Source organism: Hypanus sabinus, chromosome 16 (assembly GCF_030144855.1).
Source record: "Hypanus sabinus isolate sHypSab1 chromosome 16, sHypSab1.hap1, whole genome shotgun sequence".
Taxonomy (NCBI): domain Eukaryota; kingdom Metazoa; phylum Chordata; class Chondrichthyes; order Myliobatiformes; family Dasyatidae; genus Hypanus; species Hypanus sabinus.
The window spans coordinates 42,077,593-42,093,122 of NC_082721.1; the positions used below are offsets into that span (position 1 = coordinate 42,077,593).

A 15,530-nucleotide genomic window follows, 5' to 3' on the forward strand; every position below is an offset into this window, starting at 1 on the left:
TGTTGATTAACATGATAATCCAGGCATTCTTACTTCTCCAATACACACTGTCTTCTTCAAAATAACCCTTCCAAGCATGACTGACTAAAATTAATGTGCTCCTCACATTTGTAATGGTCACAAAAATATGTTAAGCGGATGGGCAACAAATAGTCTCCTATGGAATTAAGCTATTGAGATTGATCTGTCATTCTGTGCCTTCTGAATTCAGAATTATAAATTTAGAATGTATTAAAAGATAACCTATTGTCAGGACTGGACATATTTAGGCTGATTAAGGCAAGGGTGATCAGTTAATTATATACTGCTCCACAAAATCCAATACTTCCAGATTAATCCAAGCAAATACAAATTACAATGATCTTCTACATTTTCAGGAGAAAACTATAAAAGGAGAAAATGCTGAAAACATTAGCAAGTTAGATACCATCTATGGAAAAAAAAACTAATATTTCATCAACAGAAGTGGGAAAGATAATCTGAACTAGTTTTCAGCAGCAGAGAGAGCAGGGAAAGTAGCAGTTTAGAGCCACATTACCTCATTAAGTCTCACCCTATCAAAGAGAATCCCTTTGTTCTATTCATTTCCATCTGCAACTGAAAACTTACTATTGTTTTCTCTCTCACTTCCAATGAAGGCTCCCAAACCTAAATTATTCTCTATCTTTTTCCCACCAATATTGCCTGATCTTCTGACTATTTTCTTGTTTTCAATTTCAGATTTTCTGTATCTGCAGTTTTAATTTCCAATAATCACAAATGCTTGTTCGATTTAGGAGGTATATTTTGAGGTAATTTTAGCATGATCGCTATTAATCAATGTGGTAATACATGTTGAAAGTTATCATTGAAAGACCAACATAACTGATATGGTCACTTACATTCTGACTGTTTGCCTTGTGCTTAAAGCAGATAATGGATACAACATAGGGCCAGTCATCTGGTTCCATTACAACCCCTGCAGCATGTGCACACGTCACATGAAATGATGTGGAGCAATGCTCGTATGAACACTGGATACAGGCTCCCATGCTGCTCTTCACTTTTTTCCTGCAGTACACACATTTCTGATGAAACAAAAAAAAGTAGAATACATGAATAAATATCTTCTGACTTTACTTTCACTAGTTTGCAGGCAGTTTGATGTTTTATAGCTGACATTGAATTACATTAGGTGAAGCAGAATACATCCAGAGGGGGTATACGTAAATGTGAAGTGAATTTAAATCAAGCAAGTTCCCACCAGTCAGGCTCTTTACTGCTTTTACAATAAATCCAAATGATACATGTTCAAAGAGTTCATCTGTCAATGGTCAAAAAATTGTGATCAATCCCAAAATTAGTGTTAGGAATGAAAAATACCTCAGCATTATATTTATTGTTAGTGAAATACTGCTTTTTAAATTGCACTTTAATTATTATCAAACCAATCTAATTGTGGCCATTCACATATATTCTGACCAAACTGACATCACCATCTTCCTCTTCAAATCAACAAGGGCCATGCTCCACAACTGAATCTTGGACTTTCTACCTAATAAATTATTTTCAAAATAAGGTTTAATTTTTTAAAACTAATACAAATGAAGGTCGAATGGATTCTTAAAGACTGCATTCTTCCAATTTTGAACTGAGCTTCATCTTGAAACATATTTCTGAATGCAAAATCCAAGAGATGCCTACTGTTTGGAACTTTTCATAACTCTAGTGCTTCTTTCTAGAACTCTTCTTTCAGATGATTTAAAACTATCACTAGACCTCTAATCTCGGCTGGCACTTCTGTGCAGTACAATGTTTGTTGCACCGGCAAAGCTATAATCTATGAGTTACAGTCAGGAAAGATGTGATAATATCAATGTAAAGAACAGCAAAGGGAGACTACCCTGATCTCTGAACCATTTAAAATTTTCAATTAACATCACAGAAACAAGTTATCCCAACATTATTATTTGACTGTTGGTGATGCCTGCTGTACACAAATTAACTGCTTCATTTCCTAAATTACATGAATGACTGTTGTTCATAGCTGCTTATTTGACGCTAAAGCTCTTTGGAATAAGATGGAACTGCAAAAAGGGACCAGATAAAAATGATTTTTTTTTTGTCTTTTAAATTCATCTGTAGATATTATGCATTAGCAGTATTTCTACTCTCTCATCCACTTGCCAAAACTAAAGCGTTGTTAGTCCAGAGATCAAGGCTGTGGTCATCATGGAGCCAACCATTAAATTCAAAGCTGAAGGAGCTGATACTTTCTCAAGAGGTGTTGAAAGATTTGGATATCTATCCACATACATTTGTCACTAGAATAATCTTTCATTCTCAGATTACACTGGGATTAAACGAAGACGGGAAAGTACTTGAATACACTGCACTAATATTAACAAATTATCTTTTACATATTTAAAAAAAACTGAAACAAAATGACAAGGTGGGACAATTGCTTCAGAACATGTCATGTTTCAGAATACGAAGCAAAACTGCAAAGCAGGTACATAGACACAAGAAGTACTTTAAGGTATTATTTCTCAAAACACAAACGATTTTATTTCTGTTCTTCCAGAGCTTTATGGGATTATAACTCTGAAAATAAATGCAAATTCTGCATGAGAAACAAATTAAAAATTACTATTAAGACTCCCTTTCATCTTATTCAATACAGTGGGCTGATTAGTTTTTGTACTAAAGTTTGATTGGATGCTAATCTCTTCAAGGTCTTGAAAATATAAAAGTAGAAAAGGGAAAGAGAAAAAGAATTTATTTCACCTTCTATCACACCAGCCTTTAATTTCAATGGACATTGCCTGCAATTTTTGCCAGTGTGGTGCCATCAACAATTACTTCCAACCAGCCACCTTGAAATCTTGTGTGTTCAGGGGAGAACAGCCCCAATTTTCGTCATCTTTGTGTACATTCGGCATGTCATCCAAAAGTTTGACAAACATCTATAAATGTACAGTGGAAACTATATTGACTGGTTGCATCAGGGTTTGGTATGGAAATACCAATGCCCTTGAATGGAAAAAGAAGTGGTTACAACCCAGTCCATCACGAATAAAGCCTGCCCCACCATTGAGCACATCTACAATGAGTACAGTCACAAGACAGCATCATCGAGCATCAAGGACCTCCACCATCCAGGCCATGCTCTCTTCTCTCTGCTGCCATCAAGAAGCAGGTACAGAAGCCTCAGGACCCACACCTCCATGGTTAGGAACAGTTATTACTCATCAACCATCAAGCTCTTGAACAGAGTGGATAATTTCACTGAACCCAACACTGAACTGTTCCCACAACTTATTGGGCTCAATTTCAAAGTCTCTTCTTCTCTTGCTTTCATTAGTTATTGCTCATTTATTTATTATTATAATTTTTTTATTTTTGTATTTGCATAGTTATCTTTTGCACATTGGGTGTTTGTCCATCTTGTGTGCAGACTTTCACTGATACTACTGTTTCATTATTTATGATGAATGCCCACAAGAAAATGAATCTCATGGTAGCATATGGTGACATACATGTACTTTGATAATAAAATTAGTTTGACCTTTGAACCACTGTTTCCTTCACAGATTAGATTTTCTACTTTTATTTCAGATTTGATTTAATATCTCATTCACTAACTATCTCTTCCAGCAGTGGAGTTCATCTTTAGTATTATAACTAATCCTAACTTTCATGAAATCCTGAAAGTACTGGCAAGTCAGGCAGCATCTGTGAAAGAGAAACTGTTATCAGGGAAGTGAACCTTCAACAGGATATGGAAAAAGGTCACTGACCTGAACTAGTAAACTTTAATTCTCTGTTCACAGATGCAGCCTACACTACTGTGCCTTCTAGAAATTTATTTTTATTTCAGGTTTGCTTATATCCCCAAGACCTTTAACAGATTAATATTCATTAATATTAATACAAATATTTAATGTGAACTTAGACCCTTCTAGGCTAAGCTTGGACTACTGCCAGAGATAATTAAAAAGTAAAGAAGGGAGAAACTGCAGGTTTGGTTTACTGAGATGGTGATGAGCAGTTATTAAGAATCTGGTCAATTCAACTTCCAGATGACTTTAATGAAATACAGAAAAGATAGATCCAGAAATCAATATCAAAATAATCTAGGATATTAGGAAGAAGAAAAAGCAATTATCATCAGAAATTTTAATGACTAAATGAATGATTAGTGTGTGAATATACTTGAGAAAGTACATAACCAATTGGCTCTTTATGGATAAAAGGGACAAATGACTCTCATTCCACACCATTATATTTATTTTTACGATAAGAATCTGAGACCTGGCTTCAGGGAGAAGAATCACACTCTGAAGTAGTGCTTTTCTTTCATCTGAGGTTACAGGAAAATTGAAGATCATTCATACTCATTACAACCTATGAGATATCAAGGCTACCAACAAATAATCTCAGATTTCAACATTTCTAAGGAACTGGGGACAGTCTCAATCAGAATCAGCAAAACAGAGATTTCCCGTTTTACCTCATCTTTCCTGTACAGGTATTATCTCGTGCTGGAATACACTAACCTTGACTCCTAGCCCTACGAAACCTCTCCTCAGTGACAGATTTTAAATGCTCTGATTACAAACAAATTCAAACTTGGTTCAACAAATCCCTGGCACAAAATCATCCAGAATTACAGACAAAATATCAATATTAATTACTTAGAGTAGAAAAGAGATGGATTGCAAATGAATTAAATAAGGAGTGGCCTTTCCTTTTAGTGAGGAAATATGAAACAGAAGTGTCACAGCACCTGTCCTACTACATAAAAACAGCTGAATGCTTTTGTACACTTTAATTTCAGTGTGCTAACATCACAGTAATGTATGCATCTGAAACTGAAACAGAGGACCAGGTAACTAGCAAAGTACCCCTGTTCTTAAAACAAAATTTAAAGAAGAACACTCTATTAGCGCTTGAAAATATATGACAAGGTCAGAATGAATCATCAGCCAACAGGATATCTGAATGCTCCTGTAAGCAAAATGCAGTCCTCTGCCAAAACCCAAAGAAATATCACACACAAAATGCTGGTGGAACACAGCCGGCCAGGCAGCATCTATAAGGAGAAGCACTGCCGACGTTTCAGGCCGACACCCTTTGTCAGGTCCAACTGAAGAGAAAGGTACTAAGAGATTTGAAAGTAGTGGGGAGAGGGGGAAGTGCAAAATGATAGGAGAAGACCGGAGTGGGTGGGATGAAGCTAAGAGCTGGAAAGGTGATTGGCAAAAGTGATACAGAGCTGGAGAAGGGAAAGGATCTCGGGACAGGAGGCCTCGGGAGAAAGAAAGTGGGGGGTGGAACACCAGAGGGAGATGGAGAACAGGCAGAGTGATGGGCAGAGAGAGAAAAACAACAAACAACTAAATATGTCAGGGATGGGGTAAGAAGGGGAGGAGGGGCATTAACGGAAGTTAGAGAAGTCAATGTTCATGCCATCAGGTTGGAGGCTACCCAGCCGGTATATAAGGTGTTGTTCCTCCAACCTGAGTGTGGCTTCATCTTGACAGTAGAGAAATATTTTGATTTTCACAATAATTTAATAACAACCACTTCCTCTTTGAATTTGGACTTAGCGCACATGGAATATTAGGTCTGAATTTCATGCTCACTAGGTTTTTGACAGTTTGTAGCATATTGAAAGTTCTTAAATCATGCTGAATACATTTTAAAGGTTTAATTAACTTCACAGTATAATGTTACAAATGTGCCACAGCTCTGAGGGGCCAAAGGGTGCGGGGTAGCCCCCTCCTTTTTGAGAATCGCAAGATCACTATTGAGTCAGTTCAGGAGACCCAGGAAATGAGAGAAAGACATGCAGAATCCACAAAGAGTTTGGAATGTGTCCTGGCCTCCAAAAGGTGGAACTATTGATACCGGCTATTGTCTCTTGGAGACGGAATTTGTGTATTGAATCCTGTACAATGCATCGAAGCCCCAGGCAATGAACCGAGGGGGAGGTTGGTGGAGGGATTGCATCATCCCAACATGACTGACATCTGAGACCCTGTGAGTCAGGATAAAAGAGGGTCTGTGGGAACAGCCCCTTAGACACACCAGAAGAAACGCTAGCGATCCCGTAATAGCGAAAGCCGGTGGGAAGGCCATGTGTGTCCATTTCCATTTGCCCTGGAATCGGTGGGCCTTTACCATGGAAGAACGCTTTTTAGCTAACAACGGGGAAATCAACTCCCAACGACTCTTGAAGGATTGACATCATAAAAGGAATGGGCAAGTTTTAACCCGTCTTTCTCTCCAACCAAAAAGCTGCAGCTTGAATGAACTAAATTGACTTTTATATTTCCATCGGACAATACATTATCCCCTAGACAACGACAGAGCTATTCCTTATTGATTATTATTATACCCGCGCTTTTAGATTTAGTATTGATGACGTATATTATCTGTATGTTTGCATTCATATTATTTTTGTGTATTTTTATCAATAAATACTGTTAAAAATAGTACCATCAGACTTCAACAGACCTCTCTGCTGGTAAGTGACCCAGTTACGGGGTATGTAACAATAAATATGAACAAGACACAGGACCAGCCCTGCACTACTGTTGCAACCCATCATCAGCTTGATATTTAAAGGTGTTTCAGACAACTTAAGATCTCCAGGCAATATCTTGGAAGGCAAAAGTGGTTACTAAAAAGTTAGGCTATCAGAGGACAATATCTGACAAGGTATTACATGGTGCATTGATGTATTACAAGGTAAAACAGTAACAGGGTGCAGAATAAAGTGTTGCAGAACAGAGGAAGTGTGGTATAAGGCGCAAGGTCACAATGAGGTAGGTTGTGAGGTCAGAGACTATCTTGTCATTCTAGGGAAACATTCAATAATCTTAATACAATAGGACAGAAGCTGTCCTTGGGCCAGGTGGTACATGCTTGCAGACTATTGCATCTCCTGCCTGATTTTTTTTTAACCAGGGAATGTGTGATAGGAAGAAGAGAGAAATGTCTTGATTCGATGGTAGGACCTTTGATTATACTGGCTGCTTTACTAAGCACAAGAAGAGTAGACAGAGTCCATGGAGGAGAGGCAAGCTTCCATGGTGTGCTGAGCTGTGTCCACAACTCTCTGCTGTTTTTTGTGGTCATGAGCAGCAGTTGCCATGCATCCAGATAGAATACCTTCTATGGTGTATTGGTAAAATCGACGAGGGTCAAAAGGGACATGCCCATATGTCTCTAACTTCCCGAGGAAGTAGAGGAATGGTGAAGTAAGGTAGAAAGGTGGTAGTATTTAACAGAGTTAATTCCAGTGAGATACTGAGAATGAAAGGCAAAATTGTAACAGGGAGTAAAAAGTAACTTCTAGTTGGATGGATCAGTGAAGAGTGCAGAACTGAAGGGATTATGAATAAAATTCCACTGGGATGAGAGGATTTACAAAGAATATTCCAGAAACAAGGTTCTAGTGATCATTAAGTTTGATGTGAAAACGGAGACCAAGAGCCAAATAAATGTAAAGGATATACCAAATACAGTCCAGGTATAAATGGGATGCTAGGGCAAAGGAATTGCAACGGATCTGGATCAGCTCATAAGCTATCAACTATACTCCAGCCACAACTACTTATCCTGGAAATAAAATTGACCTTTGAGTGGGATACAACTATTGTTCCCTTTGCCTACCAAAATCAAAAATAGAAGCTGGTTTGTTAGCAGGTACACCCCACAAATATTAAGAATGGATTCTGCAATACAAGGTATTAGTGCTGTTGAACTGCCTAAAGGAAATGCCTGTAATGTAAATGAAAGTCATATTTTTGCAGATTACGCAATGTCTCAGATTTCCTTACAAAAACATAAACTGAACAACACATGTATTACTTAAACATCCACAAATGACACAGCTTTAGAGTTAAGCAACAAACATTTCAACACTTATGGTTCAGGGCTCCTCTTCACTTCAGCAGAACTGAAATAATAGCAATTTTATTTACACAAAGTCAATAAAATCAATTTAACCTATTGTACACATTCTTTCCCTTTTTTGAATCCATTCCTTAATGCAGCTTCAATTAAATATGCAACAGAACACTCAAGGCTGTGAGTTTTTTTTTTACGAATATGACTTATTGTTAAATGAAACAGAGTTGGGTAAAATAGCATAACTCTCCTTAAGGTAAAATGCTGTGGCATTGTGTGGTGTTATGCACAATAACTCAAAAAGATGTGCTAAAATTCCTATCCAATCACAGTGGTAAAGGGCAGAGACTTGGAATGCCCACTAGATGAGGAAGAGCTTTTTATTTATTTGACCACAAACTTACTTTTATTAGGTATTAGCTGTACTGCAAAGAACAATTTTATAGCAGCAGCTGAAAGGAAGAGATTCAGTATATATTATTTTTTGAAGAGTCAACGCAGGCACAACAGCCCAAACTGCAGTCATTGTATGAACTTATTCCATTTTAAAGTCTTTGCATTGTTTATATACGCCTTCAAATCTTAAATCAGCTGTCATTTTCCAAAATGACAATTTGACACATTGACAACTTCCATAATAAATACAATACCAATACTCACATGTTATAACAAAATTGCTTACATAACTTGCCTCCTAATTGTACCTTCCTATAATGGTACTGCAGCAGATCAGCTTGTGCTGTCTAGGTCTTTGCTTTACGCTGTACAGAAACACTTGCTCCATTTCTGCTCCCATGTGCCTTAAGTTTTACTAACTAAAAGAAAGAAATCTAGCTTTTAAATACATTCATTCATAAATATACATAAGTATGTTCTGATAAGAAGCAATGAAGAATGACCATGTAATCTTTTTTTTATATACAAGGTAATATGTGAGATGTTGTCCAGGATAATGAGATTTTCCAAATGTATCTCTGAAATAAAGATGAGGCCACAGTTTATTGATTAATATATAGCACTTCCAAGTATGTAGCTCCTCCAATGTAGTGGTGTGAAATTGTAATGAGGATCACATGTTAAAATACCTAAAGTAGGTACGAAACATTGACCTTCCTAGCTAAAAACTCACACAAGGGCAAGGACATAATTATTAGAGTATTTAAAACCAAGGATAATTTGAATTTTATTTTACTTAGAGATACAGCATGGAATAATACAAAAAAAAGGGATCTTGGTTCAATTAGCATCCTGATTTCACACAGACTTCATCTGTTCTCAACTTGCCATTTTCAATGCAGTCACAGTCTGTCCAGTAGTATCAGAAAATCCTTTTTAGTGATTTTACAGTCACATTCTTTTTTGAGGTATATGAAATACATCAGCTTTTTAATCTACGAGCAGTGGTAGCTGTGAAGGACATCTAATGAAATTGCCTGTGTAATCTTGCCTCACTATTACATCTCCTTATAGCAGTATAGTACAGCAGTAAGGTAAGATTTAAAGTAATGTAGCACTTAGTTAGATCAAGATAATTCATGTCGTGATAATTTAAAATTGTTGTATAATGAGAAGAAATTTCTTTACAGAGAGAGCAAATAAAGTGGATAGCTGCGATACAATTAGATAAATATTTTGAGAAAACTATGAAGAGCTTTGGGTAGAAAGCAGAGTTAGAAATTTATTTGGATTACCAAGGGCAACCTATGAGTGGAGCTGTAAGCAACAGTTGAGTTTCAAAATAAATATTCTCTATCTGTATGCTCAGAAGAAAAAAAATATTGTAGTTGGAGAACACAGCGAGAGGGGAGGGGGTGTGGTTCTAGGGAAGAGATTGCCAGGGCTATGGATGAGATTTTTAGATCTTTACTGGCCCCATGAGAGATACCTGATGACAGGAGGAAAGCAAACATGATCCCCTTTTCAGCAGAGGCAGCAGGAAAAAGTTTGCTCATGGTTGTTGCTTGTTATCTGTTCTACTGACTGTTGTGGGCATGCCATATTGGTGACATTTATGTGCTGTCCCCAGAACATCCTCAGCATGTGTTGGTTGTTAATGCAGACGGTGTATTTCCCTCCATGTTTCGATATACATTTGATCTAGTAAGACAGCCAACATAGCTTTGTCAAGGGAAGATCCTGTCCAACCAATCTGATTAAACTTTTTGAAGAAGTAACAATGTATTATGGGCTATGTTTCCTCTAAGCTGTGCTTTTCAATCAGCGCACAAAGGAAATTAACGTGCGCACAAAAGGTTAGTTACCAATGCTATGGTTTCCAGGGGTTTTCCGTTTCCAGCCCTATTGCTCATGATCAGCTTTTTTTACCTACTACATACGATTCAACATTCCAGGTTTGGTATAGGAAGGGTGTGCTGTCTTTACGACAGTTATTTAGTTTATAATATTTTCGCTTAGTAATTCATTCAATAGTATTTTCTAGTTAGAATTAGAAGTGTTTAAAGTGTATTCATTGCATGTAAAATATATCGGCATGCGATGACGTCACATCCGGTTTCGCCGCGTCTTGTGGGAAAACACCGGTTTGAAATTAGCGCGAGGGTGGGGGCTTTCCACGAGGCTCACCTGAGCACAAGCAGTTTTGCAGGCATGAGAAATCACAGTGAGAGCAACGCTGTAAGTTAATAGATAATCGATATATTGAACTAAGATGTTAATAGTGATCCTGTTAGAGGTAACGTCGGTAGATAATGTTTATGCTTTCGTTAGTTAAAGAGTCGCGGATAGTTTGCATGGAAGTGTATTTAAAGTAGTCAATGGAGCAGGTAAACTCTCCCTGTATACTGCACCTTAGTGTAATGTAGTTATAGTCACCTTTGCAAGTATTTACACTTGAAATGTGATATTAAGGAAGGAACAAATACTGTATCAATCTTGTATTGTTTTATCAACAGTTTTCACCATATGTTAATGTGAAGAGTGAACAGTAAATGGTTAATCTTACTGCGATCTGGTTCTTATTAACTGTGGTTTATCCGGACGTTAAATTCGGCGTTTCGTTACACCCGAAGGAGAACGTGACAGTGAAAAAGCGGCATTATCAGGTGTTTCAAGTGCTGCAATGTCAGCTCAATCCAGCATCAAGTCGACGCCGCCCAGCGACAAGGGCAGTAAACCGACATCAAGTAAGCCCACCCAGGCGTTATCAGGTGTTCCAAGTGCTGCAATGTCAGCTCGATCCGGGATCAAGTCGATGGCGCCCAGCGACAAGGGCAGTAGAACGACATCAAGTAAGTCCACACAGGCAAGAGCCAAGGCAGAAGCCGCCAAGGTGCGACTGCATTACGCCAAACAAGAGGCAGTTTTGAAAATGAAACTGGCCACCAAAGAAGCCGAAAAGGCTGCCAGACAAAGAGAAGAGGCCGCCAGAGAAGCCGAAACCCAGTTGGAAATGGCAAAAATATCGACAGAGTTGCATGTGCTGCAGCTAGAAGGAGAAGGAGAAGCTGCCAGGGTGGAAGCAGAGTACATAGAAGAAGCTGAAGGGTCGCGTGATCTGACCGAAACAAGTTCTGCTTTGGAAAGGACCAGACTGGAACGCACGAGCGACTATGTACAATATCAAGCAGACAGGCAGGCTCGTCTCCCCTCTCCATACCTATTCGATAACTTCCCCAGCTACGAGGAAGAGAATTTACCCTCGCGGCCCCGCGATGAAGTCAAGAATGAAAGAGCTGACAACCGATATACTTTGACACCAAAGTTACGAAGTTCGATGCGAAGAGACGCGGAGGTTGAATCCAGGATGGCAAATTCCATGAGAAACGTGCGTTCTCAGTCATATGGGCGCCAACGTACTTCCCCAGCCCGCATGCCGCTTGCAGCCGATCCCACGCTGCAGTATTTAGCACGACGGGATCTCGTCACTTCGGGACTGTACCAGTTTGACGATAAACCCGAAAATTACCGTGCTTGGCTCTCCACATTCACCAACGTGATTGACGGGGTCCAGCTCAGTGCAACCCAAAGGTTGGATCTTATGGCGAAATGGCTGGGGAAAGAATCACGCGACCAGGTGAGACGCATGCGTTCAGTGTACATCAACAAACCTGAGCTAGCCTTAAGCGAAGCGTGGGAGAGACTTTGGGAGAGATATGGGTCCCCCGACATTATTGAAAGGGCGCTATATCGACGTCTGGAAAACTTTCCTAAGGTGTCAGCCAAAGATCACTTTAAGTTAAGAGAATTCGGAGATTTACTCATGGAGATCCAAGGCGCCAAAGAAGATGGCTATTCAGCTGGTCTAGTATTCCTAGATACTCCATCCGGGATTAGACCAATTGTGGACAAACTTCCATTTGGGCTGCAGGACAAGTGGCTGACTGTTGCCTCAGAGTACAAGGAAGACCACGATGGTCGATTTCCTCCCTTTGAGCTCCTCACTAGGTTTGTGTGCAAGGAGGCGAAGAGGCGAAACGACCCTAGCCTTGTAGGTCCAGGAAGCAGTTCGATTTACACCAAGCCAGGCAGATCCGTTTCGAATGTTTTCAACATTGATAAACCCGTGTCAGTGCTCAAGACCGAAGCCCTTACGACTAACAACGACCCTGGCAAGTATTGTCCATTGCATAACAAACCTCACCCCCTGAAAGCATGCAGAATGTTTAGGGAAAAACCCCTTGAAGAGAGGACGGCTCTTCTCAAGGAGAAAAGAATATGTTTTAGATGCTGTTCCTCAACCTCTCACCTCGCCAGAGAGTGTACGATCGCCGTGAAGTGTCCGGAATGTGGCAGCCCAGATCACGTCGAGGCCATGCATCCCGACCTGTCACCACAAACCGAGAGCGCTCCTTCACCCCCACAACAGGACGGCGGGGAGGGAGAGGCTCACTCTAGGTCAATAGCTGTCAGCACGAACTGTACAGAAGTTTGCGGTCAAGCTCAGTCAAGTCGTTCTTGCTCCAAGATCTGCCTCACTAAGGTGTACCCTAAAGGAGCCAAAGACAAGGCCATCAAAGCCTATGTGATTCTGGACGATCAGAGCAATCGTTCACTAGTCAGTCCAGAGTTCTTTAAATTGTTCAACATTGAGAGTGAGCGGTTCCCATACTACCTCAAAACTTGCTCAGGCAACATGGAAACCCAAGGAAGGAAGGCAGAAGGCATCCAGATCGAGTCCCTGGATGGTAAAGTCGTCATCTGTCTCCCTCCGCTCTTAGAGTGCAATGAAATCATGAATAACCGCGCTGGGATCCCGACACCAAGTGCGGTGCTACACCAGCCGCATCTCCACCACATCGCCAAACACATCCCAGAACTGGATCCGAAAGCGGAAATACTCCTGCTATTAGGAAGAGATGTTATCCAGGTACACAAGGTTAGGCAGCAGATCAATGGACCACTCAACGCCCCCTTCGCGCAACGTCTGGATCTGGGCTGGGTGGTGATAGGAGAGGTGTGTCTCGGTGACGTACACAAACCGATGGTTAACACACTCAAGACCAATGTGCTAGAGAGTGGCCGCCATTCAATCTTTCGACCCTGCCCGAGTGTCCCGTGCATCAAGGAAGCACAACAAGGCGTTAACAAGCGCGAGGCAAGCGACGAGTCGCTGGGCCAGTCAGTCTTCGCTCTAACGAAGTATGACAACAAACTTGCACAATCAGCTCAAGATACCATTTCTTTAAAAATCAAAGACACCAAGGTCTTCAGAGATGAAGCAAATAATGGGGTTGCCCCATTGCCAATCAGAGAACCACGCCAGCGCTCACCAGATAACAAAGAGCAGGCAGTCAAACGGTTCACGTCCTTACGGAAAACCTGGAAAAGGAAACCTGAGATACAGCAACGCACCCGATTGGCCCACGAGGTACTGTGCACCCTAATGGCAGAGGTCACAGCCATTATAAACGCACAATCATTCCTACCTGTGTCTTCTGACCCAGAAAACCCCTTTATACTTTCGCCATCAATGCTCCTTACGCAGAAGGCAGGAGCACCTCCTCCACCAGGAGACTTCTCAGACAAGGATTTGTACACAAAGCAATGGAGACAAGTCCAGGCTCTGGCAAATCAGTTCTGGTCCCGCTGGAGACAGAAATATCTACCTTTGTTGCAACAGAGACAAAAGTGGACAGAACCCCGCAGGAATCTTCAAGTTGAAGACTTAGTCCTGCTCAGGGACAAGCAAGTCGCTCGCAACAGCTGGCCAACGGCCAGAATCACTGCTACATTCCCTATCGAGGATGGACATGTCAGGAAGATCGAATTGAAGACTACCGACCAAGGCGATGTGAAAATTTACCAAAGGCCAGTTACAGAAGTTATTCTACTTCTACCCAATGACTGATTAAGAGACTAAGTTTTGTACTCTGCTCATTGTGACCTTACGAAGGTCAAGCGGGGAGTGTGCTGTCTTTACGACAGTTATTTAGTTTATAATATTTTCGCTTAGTAATTCATTCAATAGTATTTTCTAGTTAGAATTAGAAGTGTTTAAAGTGTATTCATTGCATGTAAAATATATCGGCATGCGATGACGTCACATCCGGTTTCGCCGCGTCTTGTGGGAAAACACCGGTTTGAAATTAGCGCGAGGGTGGGGGCTTTCCACGAGGCTCACCTGAGCACAAGCAGTTTTGCAGGCATGAGAAATCACAGTGAGAGCAACGCTGTAAGTTAATAGATAATCGATATATTGAACTAAGATGTTAATAGTGATCCTGTTAGAGGTAACGTCGGTAGATAATGTTTATGCTTTCGTTAGTTAAAGAGTCGCGGATAGTTTGCATGGAAGTGTATTTAAAGTAGTCAATGGAGCAGGTAAACTCTCCCTGTATACTGCACCTTAGTGTAATGTAGTTATAGTCACCTTTGCAAGTATTTACACTTGAAATGTGATATTAAGGAAGGAACAAATACTGTATCAATCTTGTATTGTTTTATCAACAGTTTTCACCATATGTTAATGTGAAGAGTGAACAGTAAATGGTTAATCTTACTGCGATCTGGTTCTTATTAACTGTGGTTTATCCGGACGTTAAATTCGGCGTTTCGTTACACCCGAAGGAGAACGTGACAAAGGGCATTAGACATTTTCAAGATCTTTTCATTGATAATCGCTTCGCTTCTTTTCAGCAGCTCTCTGTTAAGTTCAATCTGCCCAATGCTCATTTTTTCAGATATCTCCAAATCCAACACTTTATTGCTCCTTTAATTCCTAACTTTCCTGAAATGCCTGCGAAAAATGCTATGGACCTATTTCTTTCCATGAATCCACTAGGTAAAGGCTTAATATCAATCATCCGAGATAAACTAGCAGCCTTACGACGGGCCCCTATGGATAAAATCAAAATGGCCTGGGAAAAGGATTTAAATATCTCCTTATCTGAGGAGAGCTGGGATTCAGTTCTCAAATCGGTTAACTCAACCTCTCTTTGTGCTCGCCACTGCCTTTTACAGTTTAAGATTGTTCATAGAGCCCATTTGTCTAAATCTAAACTATCTCGATTCTACCCTAGCGTTAGTCCGCTCTGTGATAAATGCAAGAGGGACGTGGCGTCTCTCATCTATATGTACTGGTTCTGTCCTAGCTTGGAGAAATTCTGGAAAGATGTCTTCACTATGTTATCGTGTCTTCTGAATCAGCACCTAGAACCAAACCCCCTAATTGC

At 40.2% G+C, this 15,530-nt stretch overlaps 2 protein-coding genes across 4 annotated transcripts in view; one reads left to right on the forward strand and one right to left on the reverse strand.

Moving 5' to 3' along the window:
- The window catches only part of kdm4b (lysine (K)-specific demethylase 4B), a 558,544-nt gene that overhangs the window by 39,452 nt on the left and 503,562 nt on the right, over positions 1-15,530 (reverse strand). For both annotated transcript variants that reach the window (XM_059991637.1, XM_059991638.1), the window contains one exon: positions 882-1,067. In XM_059991637.1, coding sequence (XP_059847620.1) covers positions 882-1,067 — 186 coding nt within the window. The remainder of the gene's footprint in view (positions 1-881; positions 1,068-15,530) is intronic.
- Positions 10,335-14,937, forward strand: LOC132406248 (uncharacterized). 2 transcript variants are annotated; one of them, XR_009516109.1, is made up of 3 exons: positions 10,335-10,533; positions 10,812-14,530; positions 14,809-14,937. XR_009516109.1 is itself a non-coding variant. In XM_059991636.1 (2 exons), exon 2 carries the CDS (start codon positions 10,979-10,981, stop codon positions 14,204-14,206), a length of 3,228 nt encoding a protein of 1,075 aa, XP_059847619.1. In that variant the 5' UTR covers positions 10,335-10,533; positions 10,812-10,978; the 3' UTR covers positions 14,207-14,787. The 2 variants fall into 2 exon arrangements, 1 of the variants encoding a protein (XP_059847619.1); XM_059991636.1 differs by lacking the exon at positions 14,809-14,937 and having other exon boundaries at positions 10,812-14,787.